The sequence below is a fragment of the Belonocnema kinseyi genome, chromosome 3 (assembly GCF_010883055.1).
Source record: "Belonocnema kinseyi isolate 2016_QV_RU_SX_M_011 chromosome 3, B_treatae_v1, whole genome shotgun sequence".
Classification (NCBI taxonomy): domain Eukaryota; kingdom Metazoa; phylum Arthropoda; class Insecta; order Hymenoptera; family Cynipidae; genus Belonocnema; species Belonocnema kinseyi.
This window is the reverse complement of record NC_046659.1, coordinates 66,663,405-66,686,921: the sequence shown is the minus strand read 5'-3', so window position 1 is coordinate 66,686,921 and position 23,517 is coordinate 66,663,405. Positions and strand designations below refer to the sequence as shown.

At 30.1% G+C, this 23,517-nt stretch overlaps 1 protein-coding gene across 1 annotated transcript in view; it reads right to left on the bottom strand.

Annotated features, from left to right (window-relative positions):
• LOC117169470 overlaps positions 1 to 23,245 on the bottom strand; it is a 179,282-nt gene extending 156,037 nt beyond the window's left edge. The window contains exons 1-2 of the mRNA XM_033355871.1: positions 22,882 to 23,245; positions 19,537 to 19,801 (exon numbers count right to left, since the gene is read on the bottom strand). Coding sequence (XP_033211762.1) covers positions 19,537 to 19,582 — 46 coding nt within the window. The 5' untranslated portion in view covers positions 19,583 to 19,801; positions 22,882 to 23,245. The remainder of the gene's footprint in view (positions 1 to 19,536; positions 19,802 to 22,881) is intronic.
• Positions 23,246 to 23,517: the final 272 nt, after the last annotated feature.

The following is a 23,517-nucleotide window of genomic DNA, read 5'->3' as shown; positions in this document are numbered from 1 at the left end:
AACTTATTTACGGATTTTCATTTGAATTATACTTGTTTGACGATGATACCGAAAATGTTGTTTCTTTTTACGTATTTCTAACGGCTTAGAAGATCCTTCCTTTTTTTAAGCAAATTTTTAAGGGTTATTTTCGCTCAGACACACAGATTCTGAATTTTTTAATTAAAAATAACTGATTTAATCATTACAAATTTTTCATTTATCAACTTTGATCTCATTTATGAGCCGAAAAAGGTTTGACTATCTCAGCCAAGACAAGGCTTCTCTTGGGAGAGGTAAACGTCGCCTTAGCTAAGACAAGGCTCGATTTGAGACAAGTAAACACCATTTTACCTGTCGTGGCCATTAAAGTAAGTGAGAAACAGCCACACATCGATGTCTTGGAGACGAACTCAAGGCGAAGCATTTTTACTCGGGTCAGTATGGTTTTTGATTATTGCCAGAACATTGTTATCCAACTTTACATAAAAAATATTTCTCTGATTCACTATGAACTGATTAATTTGAACATTTTTCGACAAAGAAATTTTTTCAGTGTTATCGGTATTCTTAATCGACTATACCAGCTATTATCTGATTCTATACCATGATTATTATGTACAGATTTTACAAGCAATTCTGAAATGAAGTTGTGTAAACTAAAATTTACGTGTGCATAATTCGGAACGACTTCCTTGAGTCTTGTGTATGTTTTCTGTACCCAATACTTGTGATCATGAATGTTACAACATTAATGTAGTAACAAACACTTATTCTGATCTCTTTAAAATTTCTTGGATGAGAATTGCTTTTAATAATAATATCATTGGGTTTAGAAACAAAAACATAATTTTATAAGGAAAGCTGATCAAAATTTTTCCTGTTGAACAAAGTGTTTTAAACAACCGTAGTTTAAACTTGATGAGAAGATTTATTTGTTATAATCAAAAAGTTTATTTTTTAATTATGTGCAGTGTGAACAGAACTAAAAATAATTATTTTAATGTATACTCTTTTCATAAAATTCTAACAAAATATTACGAATTTCTATACAATAGTAAATATTGCCGAAAATCCCTTAAAATTTCAATATGTGCTGTAAAATTTCCCGGTTTTTTTTTCTTTATCCGTAAAAGTCAAAATGTCAAAATTGATAAAAATGTAATTGAAGCAACATACAGAGCAACTCTAACCAGACTTTTGTACGGAATAATTTTAATAAGCAGTTTAAATTAGCTTTAACTTTTGTTAAATTCAAACGAAAATTGAATTCAAGAAATGGTCATTTTGACGTATAATTTTGTGCTAATAAGAATTGCATAATTTGTTTTATATTGTGCCGTGGAAAATGTTTTAAATTACACACACTTGTCCCATTATTTTTTTGTTTATTGCAGTTATGTCGGCAAAAATAAATTTTTGAAATATAATAAGATATCTAAGCTTTCTGAAGGTAATTTACACATATTCTTCTGTTTGACATATTTCAGAGAAATTTTTCTTAATTCTGGCGAAATGTTGGTCCCAAATAAATTGCCAGAAAGGGAATGTCCAGCATAATGCTGAGAGGATTCACGGTAATATTTCCAAAGAGGATTTGCTAAACCAACCACAAAGGTGGAACTTGCAGTAGGTGCAGTGTACAGAGCAGTAGTTGACTTTGACTATTCGAGAGTTTGCATGTTTAATGAGAACAGAACTTAGTTTACATCGTCACCAAAATTCTGTTTGATCGCCAAAGTAATTCTTTGTGAATCCATTGTTTTTATATATATGTAATATGTATTCATATTAAGCTGGCCCCAAAAATGTTTTTTTTACAAGTTATTACGCTTCTCGACTTTTTCAAAATTTGGATCAAATAATGAAGTTTAACCTCCAAAAGAACACGATCAGATGGTTCCAAGGGCTGCCTCAACAATATTTGAGTTTTTAATGTCTATATAGGCCATTGCATATTGTTGTATTTTTTCTAAGAGTAATTAGATATTTCCATTAGACAAGATCTTTTCACCATGAAGTTACAGTCTGTTAAGTAAAAGCGTCTACAGCATTACCCGCAGTCTGTAAGTGATACAAACGTAAATCTTTTCTTAATAAGTACAGGGATCTTCTTATTTTGGAGTTTCGATGGGAACATTTTATTCGATATTGATCTTTTGTCAGAGAAGCACGATCTGTTTTACGTTCTTTTTGGTCACTTCCCTATCGAACCACGATCTGGAAGGTCGTCAACATTTTTCGACTCTTTGAAAAGTTGCTCCACTTCGCGACAAACGCTCTCGACTTTTTAATGTACTTGGCCGCCGCTGCGTATATCATTTGTGGCCGTTTTGGATACGTGTAGAGGAACACTGCCCCTCGAAGCGCTTCACTTATGTGGCACTCATTGCGGTTCACACTCCATTCTGACAAAAGCTCGACATCGAAAAAATTTTTCTCATCGAAGCACCAAAGGTAGAGGTTCCCTCTACTTATTAAAAAAAGATTTAGGTTTGTATTACTTTCCGACTGCGAGTAATGCTGTACACGTTCTTACTTAAAAGAATGTATTCCTCTGTTTCTGATGTACTAAAATATGAGTCAAAATGTGAAATTTTTGTTAACACAAAGAAATAGCCCGAATAATCGTAATTTTTATATATTTAATAACACAGTAGACCCCAGGAATTAATTTCATCTTTAAATTTGATAGAAGCGCTACAGCACGTGTATCTGAAGAAGCATACAATTTATCTGACGAAAGATTAAATTTATTTGACATATAATATGTCAAACGGCTGTTTGTAGGTTTCCCGAAAAAATTTCCTCCATAAATTTAAAAATCCTCGCGGTATTGATTTTTTAAATCGTTTCACTTTATTTACATTATTTTAACCAAAAAATTACCTACACTTACAGAATACATATATAGGCTGCACTTCGGTTAGTTTATACTTTGTTGTGAACACTCAGCCAAGTTCAGTCCTTTACTTCAAAAATTGTAAACAAACACTATTAAGTAGAAACTAACCAACGTGGAGCCTATGTATACTGTACGTCTGGGTGAATGATTTTCTTATTTAAAATCATTTAAATAAAGTGAAACGACTCAAGAAATAGATTCCGCGAAGATTTTAAAATATATGGAGGAAATATTCTTTTTGTGAAGTAAATTTTATCTTTCGTCAGATAAACTTTATCTTTGGTCAGATAAATTTGATCTTTCGTAAGATAAACTTGCTGCAGCGTTTTTATCCAATTTAAAGATCAAATTTATTTGCGGGGCTTACTGTGGATGCGATGGATTTCTCGACTATATATTTGAGTTCTAATACAAACTCAAAAAGTTTCCTGGAAATTTCATATAAATCAGTGAAACCGTTTTCTAATTCTCACCATTTAAATATTAAAAAATGTTTTTGATAACGTAAAAATATGTTTTTTCTTCAAACTAGCTTATTGTATCTAAAAATGTGTACAGTAAAAATATTTAGTATGTTGGAAAGTTTTATGGACATTTTATTAGCATAAAACAAATGACTATGACTATACAGAATGAAAATGAATGTAAACCAGACTCATGACCTTTATGTCGTAAGATAATATAACTTAATATTAGTAATATGTTAAGCTGATTTTTATATAGTGCGATAAATATACAAAAATCAAAAATAATGTTAACTTTTATTGAGCATTTTGAATATTTGAGTGAATTATTTTATACAACAGGAATATCACGTGACTCATTCACAATTATTTTTCTTGAGTTTCATCACAATTATTAATTTTATCGTAATGAAACTTATACGAAAGTTACAGATAGAAATCTAACAAATAGTTTTTACTTCACACATTTTTAGATACAGTTTTTTAGCATTCAGAGAATAATTCTTTACAGTTTATAGTAATGTTACTTGATGTAAACTCCTGAAAAAAAAACAAGAATTCAACGACCAAATTTGGACCAGAACGAACAAACAAAAAATGCTCTTATTGCAATCTGAAAAAATTTAAATGAAAATTTTTCGGATAAAAATGAAAAAGGAGGAAATAAATATGATTTATTTATTATATTATTTATTTATTTTTTCAGAAATTCTTATTTTTTATTTTTTCAGATTGCAATAGGAGCATTTTTTGTTTTTTTTTCTTGTGGTCCAAATTTGGTCGTTGGATTCTTGTTCTATTCTGGAGTTTGCATCAATTTGATTATTGAACGTTAAATAGGATTTTTAATTTAGATTTTAATCCAATTTAAATTTCCTAAATTTTGATGATGGTAATTCGAGAACGATTTCATTTATTTCTATAAAATGTGCAGATAACTTTTTAAAGACGTATTAGAAGTTAAGTATACAGGAGGAAAATTTTTTCAAACATTGTTTAACCTGTAATGAAGCGAAAAATTTCGAAATTCTAGTCAAAAAATAGTAAAATTACAATTTTTTGTGTTAATTTTTTCTGTGCTTCAAAAATTTTGATATTTTAATTATTTTGTTCAGTACATTAACAGCCAAAAAAAAATTTGTTCTGATAGTAATGATATACTAAAAAAAATCATATCGAAATTTCTCTTTATTAGCAAAAAAATCAAAAACTTAAATAATAATTTTTACATTCTCATCATAATGAGAAGGTATTATTTTTATGCGTAAACTGACTATCGCACATTTCTTTAAATCTCGACGTTTTGATACCTCCCCCTTTCCTGTTCTGAAAAAAGGTTTTACGAGGCTGACTGTCTGTCTGTGATTCGGAGTGTCTGTTTGTCTGTCCTCGGATTTGATTGTGCTTTATACTGCGTTTTAAGGGACAGAAAATAAAGATCATGTTCGTTAACCAGCAATTTTGAATGAAATTCCAAAAGTTACAGCATTTCAAACATTTATTAAACCATTTTTAAAGGTTTGAATATTCTGAGTAGGGCTATCAATATTACATGATAAGCCAACAAATTTATCATTGCAACTTTTATCCATAATTTTGATTTCGATTACCCAAAAAAATCATTAAAAATTAAACATTCGATTTTGCGATCGAAGTATCCAAGATCCGAAAAAAATGATTAAACAAAATTGTAGACTCAAAAGAGATCTATAAATTTTAGGTTTATAAAATTTTTATAGGATAAGAAGTTTGTGTTTCATTCGGAGAGAACAACGTTAAAAATAAAAGAAATAACATAAAAATGTTTGCACTAAATACACAAGCAGCAAAGAAAATGTATAGAAAAAAGCTATATTATTGTTATTAATTACTTTTTAGTGGAACACAAATAAGAATATTAAAATTAAAATTACTTCTTGAAAAAAAGATCATACTCTTTCTTCACTTCGTTGGAAAACGAACCACAAAACTTCTGATTTCCGATCAGGTGCTTTTCCAATTAAGCTATTAGAGGGATCAGAATAAGAACTCTTAATTCAGGAAAATAACGCTAATTTTTAGCTAGATGTTAATGGTACAAGCAATATAACAGATTCCTTTAAATAATAAGATTATATTACATATTTGTTTTATCGAATCTTGAAAAAAACCCACAGTGTTAGTCGAAATGGTGAGGAGGAAGATTTTTTTAATAAAATAAATATGCTTTTTGCATATTTTTTTGGAAATTTTATTTGAAATCACATTAACCGTAATACAGACTATATTAGTGATAAATTGCTAGAATATTTGAAGGCAATTTCTCACGGTCAAAGAAAGGAAAAATAGTTTTGGATCTGCTGTGTCTGGATTTGTTTGCATATTGTCTTTAACTTTAACATTGTTCATGGAGCCTTCAAAATAATAGATTTTCCTTGGTACTGGTCATGAATATATGAACCAAGTGTTAAGTGAAAAAGAGGCAAGTGTATCGCTCACTGAGAATTATTACAAGAATGTAACATATGAGGTCCACTGGATACAAAATCTATTTTGAGGAAAAAAATTTTTATGAATACAGAAAATTGAATGAATTAAAAGAATTACAAATTGATAATCTCAAGAATTTTCATCACATGAATTCGCTGAATCGGTTTTCAAACGTAACACAGGCACACGAAAAAAAACATCTTGTCCACCAGACAAAATCAACATTTTCATACGGTTTTGGGGTCGCTGAATCCGAATCCGGGTTTTTTTCACTCGGTCGGGTCTGACTGTCCCAGGCACACCCTCACGACTACCTGAAAGGCAAGAAATCTGAGAACGAATGTTTTCATCGTCACAATATCTGTTAAGGCAGCAGGATTTTGTGCTACAGACTGATACCCATGCTCAAAGAATGACTAATAAGTTCTATGTACCGGACGCTAAATACAAACAATTTACGTCGAGAAAAGTTGTCATTGTTTTAATGTTTTTTAGGTTAAGAATGCAATTATACCTCGCCGAGTCAAATGACCTTTAAATTTGGACTTAGCGACTCTACAAACATATAACCGCTTTGCTTTCTGGGTGTTTCCATGAATGTTCCAACTTTCATAATTTTTTTTTTAAGTTAGAAACGAAATGCGACCTGACCGAGTCAAACCAACCCTGCATTCAGATTCAGCGACCCCAAAAACGTATAGAAATGTTTATCTTGTCTGTTGGACAAGACCTTTTTTTCGTGTGCCTGTGTAATCTATATTTAAGTACAAACATCGATTTCGGGATTTCACAGACTAGCTGACCTCAATATTCTATTAATATTTCCAGTCCTTAATTTATGGCAATTATAAAATATATGTGAATTATGAAGAAGCATTGATATTCTTCACAGCACAAATTTTATTAATAAATTAATGGAAAAATTTTAATTTTTAAAAAAGTATGCTGCATACCTGATTGTAACTAACATTGTGTCCAATAATTTTCCTTTAAACTTAATTTCTTTCAATAATGCAGCTATAACATAGTTCAACAATTGTTTAGTTTGAAAAATTAAAATTAAAAGAAACAATTTTTTGTACTTATAAACTACCCATTTTAATTACATGACGTCATAGCTTACCGCACTTTTTTATTTGAAATGCCATTTAACAGTCTATTGAGGTTTTTTTCACGTCTATCACGTTGATGAATGTTTTCAAAATATTTTACCGCATGCAGAAAGGTTTCAGTCTCTTTTAAATTGACTAATATTTCTTCATGAAATTTACGTCTGAATCATAGACAGTTAGATTTATGTGATTGGGTGGTCAATTGGTTAAATTGAAAAAATTTCGGATGGACGATAGAATAGAAGAAATGAAAGGCACGTGTCAAGGGTGGTAAAGTGAAAGAAATGGAATGCGGAGTGACAATAGGGAAGGGCAGCTCTTTCAGAATAAAAACCATTAAACCGAACGACAAGCAAATAGGTTGACTGAATTGAACGACTTACACACTGCAATGTCCCCAGTGTCGATCGAGACAGCCTTGCTGACGTCATTTCCAGCATTTGAAATTACCTCTGGACCATGGCCAGCTGCTCTTTCTAACAATTCCTGTTCTCACCTTTCAATTTTTGGAAAAATGCCAGACACAAAACTCAGAGGAAATCAAAAGGCTTCAAGAGTTTTTCAAATCCTTAAACTTAAATCGGTCGGTTTAGGAAAAAAATTGTCCGGGGCTTGAAAACTTTGCAGTGACAAAAATCGTTAAAAATTTCGAAGTTATCAATAAAAATAAAATGAAATCAATAAAAAAAAATCGTCACTCGTACAGAAATAAAGTTCTATAATGAGCTCATCTTGTTGAACCAAATTTTCGAATTCATTGAATTATTCCTTCTTAAAATATACCAATTAAAATGTTCATATTTCATTATCCATAATATTAGCGTTTTTAAGTTAATGAAAGATTTCATCATACTCCATAAATCGTCCCACTTAATGAGGTTTGAATAAAAATTGTTTATATTTTATTGAAATTGTTTATAAATCAGCATTAGTTTTAGCAGTCTTTATAGTTGAAATTGGACAAAAAGACTATTCTGTCAAAACTGATTATTTTAGAGGCGCAATTTAAGTTAATTGGCACACGCTTTTCATTAAGCTAAGTTTTACAGGATTTGAGTTAATTCAAGACGTCTCTCATTACTACGTATCAATTTTCAAAAAATAGCAGGTTACAAAAAACCTGCTTTAGCAATTCTTATTACGATAATAATGCCATCATTGGTTTACTTCGATTGGTAAGAAAGTTTTTTCTCATTTGCTAGATATGTTATAACGAGAACTGTTTAGCTTTTGTTTGAATTAATAATGTGTCTCATGAATATTCACAAAGATTATAGTAATTTCTCTTTCTATATGAGGAGCAGTCCAGCAAAAGCAGCTCATCATTTACGCCGCAGCGATGAACGAAATATGGGCTTCTATCTGACTTTGACTTCCTTTTTCTACTCGGTTCTATTCATTTTCGTGCTCATTGTTTCGTTGGATTTTGAGTTTAGTTCAAATCGATTTAGTTACCACGAATTTTCTTTAGTTACATTAAATTTCGTCATATTCTTTTTATTTTCCGTTAAAGGCCGTGAATAAATTATGTAAAGTTTTATTCTAAAATTTTGAACCACGTAACATCCTTTGTTAGGATCCATCCGGTTCGACCCCCCCCCCCCCCCCCCCCCCCCCCCCCCCCCCCCCCAACACCCACCTATCTTACGCATTTTTGAAGATTGAACTTTTCTCGTGAATTTATTTAGGAGTTATCGCAAAAAAGCGTAAGGCGATTTGGTGGAGCTTGAGAAGGTGGGGGATCCATTTCTTATGAATTAGCAAAAAGACGAAATTTCAAGAAAATATTTGAATTTTCAACTTTACTCTTATCTAAGAAGATTATTTTCCAACCAAGAAAATTCATTTTCTACAAAGAAAATGAAGAATTTTCACACAGATAGTTAAATTTTTTAACTTGAAGAGATAAATTTTTAAACAAAAATGGTATAGTTACATTTTGAAATAAAACAATATTTTTTAATTAAAAAAAAACGATTTTTTTATCGAATAGTTTAATTTTATACCAAATCGTTGAATTATCCTGCAAAGAAGACAAATTTTTTACAAAATAGTTGACTTTTCAACATAACAATTAAATATTTCACCAACAAGATGATTTTTAAACAAAAACTATGAATCATTAACAAAAAAAATGAATTTTTAATAAAGTTATTAAACTTTTAACTAAGAAATTAAATTTATCACCAGAAAATACGAATTCTTAACCAAACACAGTGAAACTTCTATACGTTGAACCACCGAAAATTTGAATTTTAGATATATCGAAGTTATATTTTGGTTCCTGCGGAAACTCCTAATCTTTCATTGTTAAAAAAATTCGATAATTCGAATGCTAAAATTTATATAATTTGAATTTTTCGCTATTTCAAATCAAATTGGACATCCCGAGAGTTTACAGTTTCCATAATTCGAAGTACAAGAACTTTTATTTTAAAAACTCAAAAAATAGGCACGACATGTCTCTAAATTTGTTCAATCTAATCAACGTTGGCTGTTTCGTCCAGAAATTTTTCAAAAGTAGTAGGAAGTAGGAACTAATGTTAAAACCGACTCAATATAAATTTTCCGTCTGAAGCTTGAAGCTGATTATAATTATTGAGTTTTACCATTATGTATTTCCATTATTATATTATATATTATTTGTATATTTATACATAATAAAATTAATACGTATTTTTCTTTATTACGTTATTGTCTAAACACTGAATTTTTCGATAATTTAAATTTTTCTACTACTATGCTACTTGGAATTATGAAAGTTTCACTGTAATTGACTTTTTGCAAAAAAAAAATATATCAACTTTAAACCAAACATGGAATTGTTAAATTTTCGAATCAAAAATTAGGTTTTAATTTTAAAAAGTTGAGTTTAAACGTCCGGATTGTACGTATGTTTATCTACGTTTATCAAATGCCCCCATCCAAACGTACAGTCCGGTAATGGGAAGGTGGTCTGCGAAAAAGGAAGATGTGGCTTGTCTTTGGTATAGACACGTGTAGATAAAGGAGAAATATTTTCAACAACATACTCAATATTTGAACTTGCAAAGATGAATTTATAATCAAATAGCCGAATTTTTGAAAGATTAAACTTCAACAACAAACAGATACATTTTTAAACAAATAGTTAAATATTTAAGCCAAAAAGATGATTTTTTTAAAAGACAAGTGAATTTTCTATCAAGAACTTTTCTACCCAAACAGATGGACCAGGTGCATCTCGAACAGATGGATCTTCAATCCACTCAAACGAATTTTCTATCCAAAAAGATGAATTTTCACCAAAGTTGTTAAATTTAAAAAAATTATGACTGTTCAACAAATTTGTTTAATTTACAGCCTACAAAAATAAATTTCGAAGCAAATAGTGGAATTTCCAAAGCAAAAAATTAATTTTCAACCAAAAAATTGCATTTGCAACCAAACAGCTCAATGTTTAAGCAAAAGGGACGAATTTTCAACAGCATAGTTAAATTTGTAAAAAAATATTAGAACTTTCAACCCGAAACAATGAGTTTATAACCAATTAGTCGAATTCCTAATCATCAAAGATCAAGCTTTAAACAAAAACAGTTGCATTGGGAAGCAAACAGTTAAACTTTCAAGCAAATATGAAAAATTGTTTCGAAAACAGTTGAATTTACAATTAAAAAGGCGAATTTTCAAAGAATAAATTACATTTTTAAACAGAAAAGGTAATAAATTTTTATCTAAAATGATGGGTCTTCATCAACAAAAACAAAACAATTTTTAAGGCAGAAGTTCAACTCTTAACATAGCAGTTGAATTCTCAATCAAAAATTAATTCTTAAGGAATAATATAATAGTTGATATCTCAAACAAAACAGATATGTTTTTAATTACAATTTGTAATTAAAAAGGACAAATTGGTATTCTAAAAAGACGAACTTTTAACAGAACACTTTTTTTCGAACAAAGGGATTTATTTGAGAAATCTTCAACAACAAAACGTAAATTTTTAATAAATAAAATAAATATATAACAAACTAGTTCAACTTTGACCTAAGTAGTTAAATTTTTAATAAAAAAATATGAATCATTAATGAAAAATTTTATAGCTGAATTTTCGACTAAAAACGATCAACGCTCAAATAAAAATGAAATAGATATATTTTCAGTTAAAATATTAAGCTTGAATTTTATATTAATTTCAACAAAATAATTCAATAGTTCACTTATCACAAAATAGTTTAACAAATTGTGTAGTTTAACTTGTAAACATGTAATTGAGTTTTTAACAAAAAGATAAATTTTCAATGTAAAATTTAATACTTGAATTTTCCAATTAAAAATATTAGTTTCCCGCCAAAATTGGATCAGTTAAATTACAGTTTAAGAAAATTGATTTTTAATTAAAAACAGAAAAATATTCAACAAAACAGTTTTAAGCGAAAAAATATAGAAGAAGAAGTTTCTTTCACACAGAGAACAAAGATTAATTCTTTTTTGAAAAAGGAATAGAGGGAAATAGGGGAATGAGTGTAAATCTATAAAAAGACCATCCTCACCCTTGAGACTAAAAACCTACATTTTGTATATTCTTTTCCAATTAAGACTTTTGTATAATGACTTTTAGATTTCGGAATATAGCAGACATACAATCTGTGTCTTAACAACTTTCCAGCAAGAGAAAAAAGCTGACAACACATTTATTTGGCAAGGAAAAGCGCCTTTCGAATTTCTCTCTCCAGATGTTCAGTGCATTTAACAAATGCAAGCCGCGTCCAACTTGATACCCTCTACTTCGAAGCAAAGGGAGAAAAAGAAAGAAAACAGAAAAGTCAGAAGGGGATGAGTGAGAAACAATTAGCGAGGCATCTCGAACTCCCCAGTTGCGAATCAGACGCGTCTACTTCTCGCAAAGATGAAAAATTGATGATAAGTTCTCTCATATCCCATTCCTCTTTTTCACTCCCTCTGCGAAGGCTTTTCATTTTTTTATTTCCTTGGCTCGATTCCCTTTATCGCCGCGCCTATGTCCGGCGATCTCGCGTGTTTCAACGAAATTTACTCGCGTACGATCCTGATAGGCTCTATAATTATCCCGTTTTATCTTCATCAGAAAAGCTGGGTTACGTCGCGCGAGGAAGCGGTTAAATGCATTTTGAAAACAGTATTTCGTCGTCATGTCGCCCACAAGCTTTCTACGGTCACTTTCTTATTTCTTACACCGATGAAGGATTACGAAAAACCTTTATTTCCTATATTATATTGTTGCCTCGTTATTTTTAAACTTCTCTTTCATCGCTCATAATTTACTTACCTCAATTTTCCGAGAATAGAAAATTACATCATTTCAGCACAGTCAAGAATGAAAAATAATATGCTACTGCGTCTCAGTTTATTGTACGGTATTAATAAGCTCGTAATTTACAATTCATGCAGTGTAACACGAATAAACACAAAGTTTTCCAGTGCTTTTTAAAAATTTTGTGAGCAAACCGTAATTTCAATTAATTAAGCACTTTACTTATAAGTTGTAATACTTAAAATATGGCAATATAGCTAAAGATAGCGACTAACTGTTTATTGGCCACAAACGCTATAAGAACAAGAATTAAAATAATTCCATTCATCCTTGAATACACTTATGCCTTAGTATTAAATGAGGCTTTAACACGTATTTACCAGTAGGAAGAAAAATGTTTTTGAAAATTTAATTCAAAATCGTCAATATTAGGTGAATTGAGTTTTCATTAAAAGTTTTTCTTCGAAATTAGCTATAGAATTAAAATAAATAATAATCATTCAAATTTCACCTGTATAAGTCTATTTCTAGGGCACCCAAAAAAGCCCATAAGTGATAATTTACATTTTGCGACTTTTTAGCGATAAATATTTTTTTGCGGTTTTATTAGTACAAATCTTTTTCAGTAAATTATATATTACTTTTTAATAATAATTAGATTTTTAGATACATTTTTTTGACAAATTATTAATATTTTCGGTAATTTTCTCTTAGAATAGAGTTAGAAAGTCGCAGATTTTTCCCAATTTTCAACTTGACAGTTTGAGCGAAGCAATTATTAATTTAATAAACCATAAATTATTATTTATTGATTTAAAATTATGCTAGAAATATCAGTTTTTTTACCATTTTTTCTTTTTATTTACTTTTCAATTAGAGTAAAGTATTAAAAGATTTGAGTTAACAAATATGTTTGTTCAAAACATTTATTTTGATTTTTAATAATATTCATGTTGAATAATGCTTGAAAGTTGAAGTATTTCCCTTTTTGTCTATTTTGAATAGTTGAGGTAATAATTAATGCAAGTTAACAAAAACCATTCTTTGGGCGATTTATAATTACTAAGTATTATCTTCTCTTACGTAATTCCTAGAAAGTTGCTGCTCTTCTTAAGGTTTTAACTTTGCTCTGTCCCATTCTTATGATCGAAAAATAAATATACATTAGAGATAATTATTATTTAATAATACTTTTCTTCTTTTTGAATGCATTTTTCTTAAATAAACCACATATTCAAAGTATTCTCAAAGTTGTAATTTTTTCAAGTGTTTGCTCATGAATTTTTTTACAATCCATGTATTTACCTATAGAATTACTTAAATTTTCTGTTTGTTATTATCAAAAAAATATTTCTGTCCCAATCAATATAATTAATCATATTTGATTCAACTATCTTCAACTTGCTACACGGAGAAAAATGGATGTTCAAATGTACATTTTCAAAGGGTAAGATTGTAGCACCTAATACGCAGATATTCATGCCTAAAATTTAACATCTTTTGAAATGTTAGGCGTAAAAATATTTTTATGTTAAACTGAAACACATTCAGATGCTAAAACCTTTCGGGCGCATGCGCATCGCTCATTGCAATTTCACGACTATATTTCAAAGCTATATATATTTAATATTAAAATTATAGAATATTACAAGTTTGGAAAATTTCCAAAGAATAAAGATTAGATGTCCTTAGATAAAATTGGATAACGACTTTTTTAAGTCTGAAGAAGAGAACAACGATCTTGTGTTTTAGGTTTATTGACTTAACACATTTGACAAAAGGTTTATAAATTCGAAATAAAATTTGAGTTTTAATAACTTAATATAGATAGAATCTTTAATTCAGATTACAGACCATTTGTTCTCCGATTATTGATCCCCGTTTTTATTTTTAATTAGAAATATTGAATATAACCTCAACTTGACTGAATGCATCATCTGGTCGACTTTTTTACCCCTTATCTCTTTTTTTTTTGTTCGTGTACGAACATTAAAGTTTAATTTAAAATTCACAAATAAGTTATCAATTGATTCCTTAAATGACCATAAATAAGTAAACCCCTCAAATATTTACAGACGTAATTTGGCATAACCATACATGTAATATCTCGGATTTTTCAGTTGAACATTTTGAATTTTAGAGGGTAACATTTGGCATTTTAAGATCTACAGATGCTAACTTCGAACATCTAGATTGTTGTCCTATAGTTAAACATATAATATGTTAACCCTGAACATATAAATTTTACTTTTGAACATCCATTTTTCTCCGTGTAATAAGGTAAATATATTTTTTGTTCTTTTATCACTTGAAATGATTGCTGTTTAGAATACGAATTCTACTAGTTGTGCAATGCCATTTGTGAAATATCAGTTTTTCTAACTTCAACAATCTTTTGTAAACAATATCTTAAAGAAGATACATATATTTTGTATCGAAATACGTCGGTAAACAAGATCTACCAATAAACGCATATATACTGGTAGAAGCCATTAACGGGTATTTATTTTTTCAATTTAATTAATGCAACAATTTTAAATAATTCAAAAACTATTAGGTTTTGAAGAACGACCAGTGCGAGATTTTTAAGATATTACTTTATACCATTTTTTATACACATTGGACGGTAAGAAAAAAGATGCTTCAGAAAACTTTCATGAATCTTTTGTTTTTACTGCTTTATAATAAAACTGACTTAAAACTACTTTCATAACCTTCGGAATTTAAACTTTTTTTACCAATATTTTGTACGGTACTGCAATTTTCTATTTAACATGCTTCGTTGATGAATCCTTTGAATTTAGTTTTTTGGTTTTGAATCTTCGCAATTTAAAGTTATGTAGTCACAAATGTTTAGACTCAAATAGCAAAAAATGTTAGTTTTCCTATTCTTATATATCAATTTTTTCAATCATTAATATTTAAAATAAATCATTCAATTTAAAGGTATTCGATTGCAGACTTTTCATCTGAATAAAGGTGAGAAACTATTCAGGAGAACTTTATAGAATCTAAAATTGTTCAAATATTGGTCTAAAGCCGTCTTGTTCGGCACATCGAAAATTGTTCCACTTTTACCGAATTTTGATTCCAATGATGAACGACTTGTCTAAATAATAAAAAAATTGTCGAAAAAAATGAATAAAGATGTTAAATAGTAATATAATTCAATAATAAATTTAATTTATAACGAGAATTGATAGGAAAATAAATTGATTTTAAAACTATATATGGAAAGAAGCTTTCGATTATTCTTCAAAAGTCTGTTTAAATTTTTTCTACTGATATACACGAAAATCTGTCAGAGTGCATTTTTTTTAACTGACCGAGTGACCAGAGTTTTTCTAACGCGGGATGGGAAGGTCGCAAAAGCTTTCAGCGCCGCCTCTCTCTCATATTTTATTTATTTATGGTAAACTCATCGATAAAGTTCACGATCTTAAAATTTCATATCGAGCTTTACCTTGCCATTCCTCCAGGTGTATTGATATGTATGGCGCGATGCACTTTACCCGCCTTCGGCCGAACATTTCATTTCCTCTTCGCAATATAAGTCAAATATGGGAGAGCATTTCGTACGGTTTCCCAAACGCGGGAAGAATTTCTTGAAGTTAGTTCACTGACATTTCGGTAAGAATTTCTAAACTTATTTCACCACCATTTCTCACCTTTCACCCGTTTACCCACTACCAATCTCCCTTCCGATCTCTTTTCAAAATTCACCTTTTTCCCCATATCTCCACTGTCTCATTTCATAATTTACTTAGAAAATACATTCAGTCGATAGAATTTTTTATTTGTATTCACCTCCACAAAATCCACTTTCCGACCCCGTCGAGAGATTTTATCTATTCGCAGTATTTACATAGAGTGAAAGACTGCCTCATACATTGTACAAATTGTGCAATAATTCCTGATTAGCTACACGGTGGAGTTTCGTAGATATTTGTTGCTGATAAAAACATAATTATGCAAGTTGCAAGGAAGATATTAATATTGCGATTGAAATATGTACTATTATTTTAGTGTCATTCTGATATGAATGAAATTATGAAATATGAAAGAGTTCCAAAAACTCTGGAAGATGTTAATGTGCGTTACGAACTCCTATTACCGCGAAAGTTTCCGCGTATAACTCGGTGAGCCGCGTTATTATGTGCACGTGATTTTAATTTCTATGTAACTTTTTCCTCACTACAGCGTCCTTCATTTTATATCATTGCACTTTGGAGACCGCTCTTTTGTTACCCTTAGGGGGCCGAGTGTCAGGGCATAATAAATCCTCTTTATTTTGCTGCGCGCTTCGTTCTCAAAGCTATTTTTTGACGACAATTTTGATAAACCCATTCTATGGGGTTGAATAATTAGAACAAAATTTATTTTAGATACGGCATTGTGCCAAACTATTAGGCACTGGTCCTCGAAATTGCTTTTACGCGTGTTAAATAAAATAACTTAGAATAGGGGAGAGTCCCTGCAGTAGAAACTTCAGACTACGGTAATTAAAAATTAATCAAGAATATCAAGTAGCAAGGGTAGGTTCATTATGGGCCTATTTATCTATTTTAATGGTATTCATGCTGCTTATTACATGGATACTTTTGCTCTATTGTGTACCTAAGTTCTCAAATAAATTGTCTGCCTATTTGGGGAAAAGACTTTTTACCTGGTCAATATTTTTTTCTAAACTTTATATGTCTTTACTGGAAGGCATATGGTTCGTAACTAACTTAATGAATGGCCCAAGTCTTTAAAATTATTTTTTTCCGCCCACTTAATTTGATTCAATGAAAACAAAAATTCTGAGTTCCAAATATTAGCAAAATTGATAAATATTTGTCTCTGTATAGCCGGACATAAAAATGCTTATTCATACTTTATAATACTTTTAATTGGTTTTTGAGTCAATTAATAGTCCTGCGAATTGACTGGAATTTCAAACGTATTATGTTTTGGGCTATAGCAACAAAATAATAAGCCAATAAACAAAAAATGATTTACTCGTAAAAAATGAAAGAAGACAATTTATTAAAAAGTTCTATATAATTAACATTTGATATGAAATCAATATTCAGTAGGTCAATCGATGCGACGCGCTACAAATAGTAAATTGTTAATCACTATACTTAAAGGGCATAATGCGTGATAGTTTCACTCATGAAAATAGGAAAATAAATATTCAGAAGCAATTCCACATTCTTTATTAGCCGTAATGAGTTTTTAAAAAGATCAATTGGTGGTCTAGTTTAAATACTACTACTGCTAACCTAATGTATATTATATTAGTATATTATTATTATACCATTAAGCCATTTCCCTTTCGGGGTAGGTCTGACTCACTCGGCGTGGATGGGAGTAATGTAAGAAAAAATTATAGGCTTTTTAGATTGATCTAGAATTCTCGTGTTACTCATTTGAGTAACACGTTCATGACAAAACACTTTTCCGACCCAGGTTTCTAATGAATCTCTCTAGCAGTCACCTCAAGTGAAGAGCGTCACCAAGTCGTCATGTGAGGTTCCCCGCTCGGGCCCATTGGTATCTAAGATCTATTGTTTCAAGCGTAATTTACTCTACTGACACTCTTCTAGTCAACTCTAATGAAATATATTAAACTTAATTATATTATATGAAATAATATAGGTGTTGACGCCCAAAAGTTGTGAAATTTAAGTTCTTGGCAGTTTGAACCATTTTCATTATTGAATAGATTTTGTTTAAATAATACTAGGATAAAGTATTTATATGGAAGCAGTTTTCAGTATGAGAAAACTTTTTGTTGCTTTAGTTTAAAAATCTAAAATGAAAATATAGGTGATATGTCTCCGCACACAAATTCACACACGAAAATTCAGGAAATAGTTATTGATCATATAAAATTTTTTGTGTTAATTATGCTTCTGCGAATTATTTCGCTCAGGTTGAACATTTGAATCAGAGATAAATAATTTAGTTTTAAATTTTCATAATTATGCTCAAGTCTGTCGAATCCATTCAATAACGCTTATGTTTTAGGTTAGAAATCGAACAAAATCACTAAAAATTTTTTAAAGAGAGTAGAAATTCATTAATTTTATTTCCATTCAAGGCCATGTGAACTTTACCTCAATATTTGTTTTCAGATTTTACTCAAAGTCAACTTACGTTCGCACGAAACGTGACATTGAATTGAATATTTGGGAAATTAAATAAGAAGCATTAAGAAACGTTTGTCTGGTCCTAAATTTTGACAATAAATGTCACGATTTTTTGGTTTGGCTTTTTTCATCATTATAAAACTTTAGGACCAGAAAAACGTTTCTTAATGCTTCTCATTTAATTCCCTAAATTTTCAACTCGATATCGTGTTTCGTGTGAAAATAAGTTGAATTTTTAAAAAATGTGAAGAAAAATTTGAGATTACGCTCACATGGCATTGAGTGTTCAGATAAGCAAAATAATGTAAATTGTTAGTAAGTTAACCAAATTCTGCAAAATAAGCACCATATGATATTCATGTTACCAAATGCAGTAAAATTTTTAATGATTTCTAATCAAACAAGAAGAAAAATTAAAATGGAGATACACTGCCCTAAAAGGCAACCTTTTTTCTTGGTATTTTACAAGTTTTTTACATTCACTCTACACATTTTGTACATAATTTAAAGTTTTCAATCTACCTGTAATAACAGAAAATCCGAATAAACTTAATTTTGGTTCCAAATTTATTTAAACTACAAATATGATTCTTGATCTCTAAAATTCGTATTTTTGTCCTACTTTTGGTGTAAAATAATAAAAGAAATACTTCGGTTGGGTTTGCAATGTTCCACTTAGAAAAAAGTTATAAACCAAATTTCACCACTTTTTCTCAGCGAACCTACTATGTAACACAGAAATTATGTGTAATTGAACTAAATTCCATTGGAACTTGTTTGCATGAACGTAAAGAATAATTTATGTAATTTACTATAATTGAAAATATAGTTTACATACCGAAGAATATTTATTTATAAATAATGTAGTACTGGTAATTTATTATTTTGTGTAAAAGCGATTTTCCTTTCCAACGATAAAACGTGTTTGATAATTTACTCACAGTTTCATATAAACCTTTGATGTTTCCTACTATGTACAGAAAAGCTATTTTAAAAGTGCAATATTCCTAAAAATCTACCTCTTTTTTAGCCGAATTTACTTGTAAAAATCAGATGAGCACATAAAAAAAAGACTCAAAAAAGATGCTTCACTAAAGAATTAAAATTTTATAAATATTTAAACAGGATTTTTAGTATATCCGCATATTAAGAATATAGATCTTGTAAAATTTGTGTACTATAAGAATCGATAACTCACCTTCTTGTTGCAACAGCACGATCAACAGTGGAAGTACAAAATCCATCGCACTTTGTTTTCTTCAATATGAACGTTGACGTTTTGTTCTTCTTTATCTCACAGTTGATTAAATTATTCACTTGATGTTCCGATTTTCAAACGTTTTAACAAAAAATGTGATGATCCACTAATAACTTAAATCAAGTATCGGATTATTTTTCTTTGTAAATGCGTCTAGAGACTTTAGTCCTCGTCCTCATCTCGATATTTCAAATTTTGTTCATATCTGTGAAGTAGAATATTGTTTTCATTATATGACGTCTGTTATAAATATTAAAATATATGAGCAAAATGCTGGAAAACATAAAACAGGTATTCTAAAAATTTTTTTTAGAACAGTATCCTAGCTAACTTGGTTCATGTTTTTAATAAAGGATAATATGAACTCAAACGTTCAATCTGTTTTTTTTTCGACATAACAGGATATTCTTCTATTGTTTTGCAAACGTCATATCGTTAACTTAAATGTCAATTTCCTGGCGACGATTCAGGAAGGTTTTCATGTTATCAAATCCCCAGGTGATCTTCACCGAACTACCCCTTCCTAACGTAAAACTAAGATGCGGTCCTTTATGAACGTCGTAACTTCAAGACACCTATCTTCAACGCGATTATTGTTTCGTTCTCTATTTGTTGCACTTTTTTCTTATCATCTTCAATGGGTAAAATCAACGTTTTCTATATCTTGATTTCCTTTTAGAGATAAAAAATAAATATCAAATATATATATTAATTATGATTTAATATGATGTGCCGAAATTTTGGTAAATAGTTTTACGTCTGTCTGGCCCATTTGAATGTTTATTTCGTTTAAATAATGCAATTTCATCAATTCTATTTTAGTTAGGGCTCTAAAACTCTCTTCTCCGTTATATTCCCCAGGTGGAAAAATTATATATAGTCTAGGTATAGTGTGAAGTTTTATATATAATATTCATTTGGTTTATACAAAAAATGTATAAAACAAATTAATATTTTATATAATACTTCAGACAATATATAAACTATACATAATATTTCTGTTTTTATAATATTTCAATAATGAAATTGCACTGTTTAAACAATGTGAAAAAATAAATGGGTCAAATGGATGTTTCCTTATGAATTTTGAATCATTCTCTACACTTTCAAAACAATACTTGCATTCTTAAAATGTTAAAGCTGCTATAATTATATATCAATCTAAAAATCTATACTCCCTTCCCCACATTACTCCCCTTCTCACCGAGTGAGTCACGCCTACCTCGAAAAGGAAATGGCTTAATGGTATAATAATAATATATAAACCATATAATTGGTCACATGACACTCTGGTACATGTTATTAATGTACTATTTAGATCATTTTCACCTACCCAGGTGAAAAAATTATATATCGTTTATATACAGTGTGAAGTATTATAAATAATATTCATTTGTTTAATACATTTGTTGTATAAAACAAATGAATATTATATATGATACTTCACACTATATATAAACTATATATAATTTTTTCGCCTGGGTAGGTGAAAATGTTTTTTAATATATATCGTAAAAGTGATTTTTTTTCGTAATTTGAAAATTCAATATATTATACTTGATTTTCGTCGTGTAAATTCAGCATTATATATATGGTATCGTTAGTCGAACGAAAAATGATCGATAAATTTGTCTGATATCTGATGCAAAATTGTAAATAAATTGTTTTTCATGATTTGGGTGGTGAATACATCACGTATAGCAACGCGGCGATGAGAAGAAGACTTTCAAGGAAATTTTTTTGTTCAAAGGCAAAAGTATGCATCACTCATGCATATTCAGTATAAATGCGGCATCGCAAGCTCCCAGCGATATGTTGCAAACGACGACAAGCTGCGAATATTAAAGAGCGGTTACCTTTGATTTTGGTCTCCTTTGTTTTTTTCTTTCGTCTCTGAACTGATGACAATTCAGATACAAAGCTTTCCATGACACTTACAAATTTTGTATGAAACGTTTGAAAATTCATCTGGTCTTATTTAAATGTGATTTTAATTTTCACAGTTTTCATAAGATAAATAAATTTTTAAAGAGTTAAATGAAAGTTCTGAATCTTATCATTGAAATATATTTTAATAATTGAAATTGAAAGTAAATCTACCATAGTTTAATGTAAACGTGCGGAGAGATTTTTTTAACTCCTTCAATAAAGCGCTAATGTTTGAATTTAATTTATTCAGATAATTAAAGAATGTTCTCATTAATTCTTTTGTAGAATTTGTTTGAATTTTCTCCCGGTAAAGGAATTATATCAATATTGTTATATTCGTTTTCTAATTTGTGAATCTTTCATGAAGAAACACAAAATTTAGGAAAAATTTGAATCAGAGATATTTAATTTTTTTCGTGTGAACCATACCTGAAGGGTGGCGCTTACATGTATGCTGTTCAGTTAATTATTTTAAAAAGAGTAATACAACACTGGTAGTTTAAATTGAAAAATTCAAACCTATAAAGTTTTTTTCATTGCAAATTTTTTAATTTCGACACACTTCAATATAGGACATATTTCTTCACATTAAATTGGCCAGACCAACTCTGTTGATGTTCTTAGACAAGAATTAATGAAAACTTTTTTTAAAATCTTTATCTTGGGAACAAATTCTAGTGAAAGCAACTCCTAATCAGTTCAAAACCAGTAAATGGTGGTTGGTATTGTTAACGTTAAGCTTCTTTCTCCTATTCCGAGACACTCAATTAAACGAGAACATTGTCCCTCGAGAACCGATCGAACAAATTGGGATCAGTAACTAGAACGTAGTCAGAACACGTGGAGAATCGCAATACCAATTTTTTCTAGAGAAATTTGCAATGTTGTCTTTCATAAAAAGTACTAACTGATAAATTTTAATAATATTGCAATAATCCTAGTAGCTTAAATATTCATAATAGGATAAAAAGTCATATCGAATGGTTAGTAAACTCGGCGTTTTATTGAAAGTGAGTATTCGTCTACAATGAAGCGCGCACGTGTATATTAGTAGAAATCGATTTCAATTAAATATACCTTTTCGTACATCCGAAAAGCTAATTTAACCAAGCCAATTATTTATTTACCTGCTCATTTTATAGGTTATTTGCGCAAAACCTATTCAATCTGCCACGTTTGCCCTATTTCCCTAAAAATTATTCTTCCGCGCTCAATTCCAACTCGAAAACATACCCAATAAAAGAAACCTTTTTATTCTCGGTTCATCAGTCGTACAATTTACTCTGTTAACTATTCTACTTCTGATCCGAAAAAAAAAAATAAACGTCACTTCACGAAGAAATTCTAGTTTCTCACCTTAAGAGACTTTCATTACGAAATTATAGTTTCCTTCACTTTGTGAGTTCAATGAGACATGGGCTTATAATTAAACTTTTCTTAAACTTCATTGTCATTTAAAACCGCACCTTCAGTTAAGAACATTTGAATAAAATTGCTTGCATTTTGACTTCGCAGAACTTTCGTGGAGTTCCTTCACAAACTCTGAGGGAGATTAAGTTTTATTTATCTAATGTGAGGCTTGTTATTCATAATTTTGAAGAATGCACATATATCATTTCTGAAAATAAGTGCAAAACCCGCGCTTTTCGCGATTAACAAAACAGCGCTCGAACTATCGAAGCTTCGCGATTTGGCCGCAAGATAGCGCACTCTGGAGGATAGTACGCGACGCGAGCGGCGGATGCCGACTACGAAAGCTCGCCGCCCCGATGTTTTACGTGCGATTACCTGGACGCTTGCGCACTCTTAGCAGGCAGGTGCACTTGCACGCACTTCGTAGTTGCACCTGCGACGCGCGCAAGCGTCCGGGTAGCAATAACACAGGAGACGCGTGAACGCGAGAACTCTTCCTGAAAATGCACCGTCTCGGGGGTGTGAGAGCGTCGCATTCCCTCGCAAACTGAAATTGATATAACGGCTCATTTTATCCGT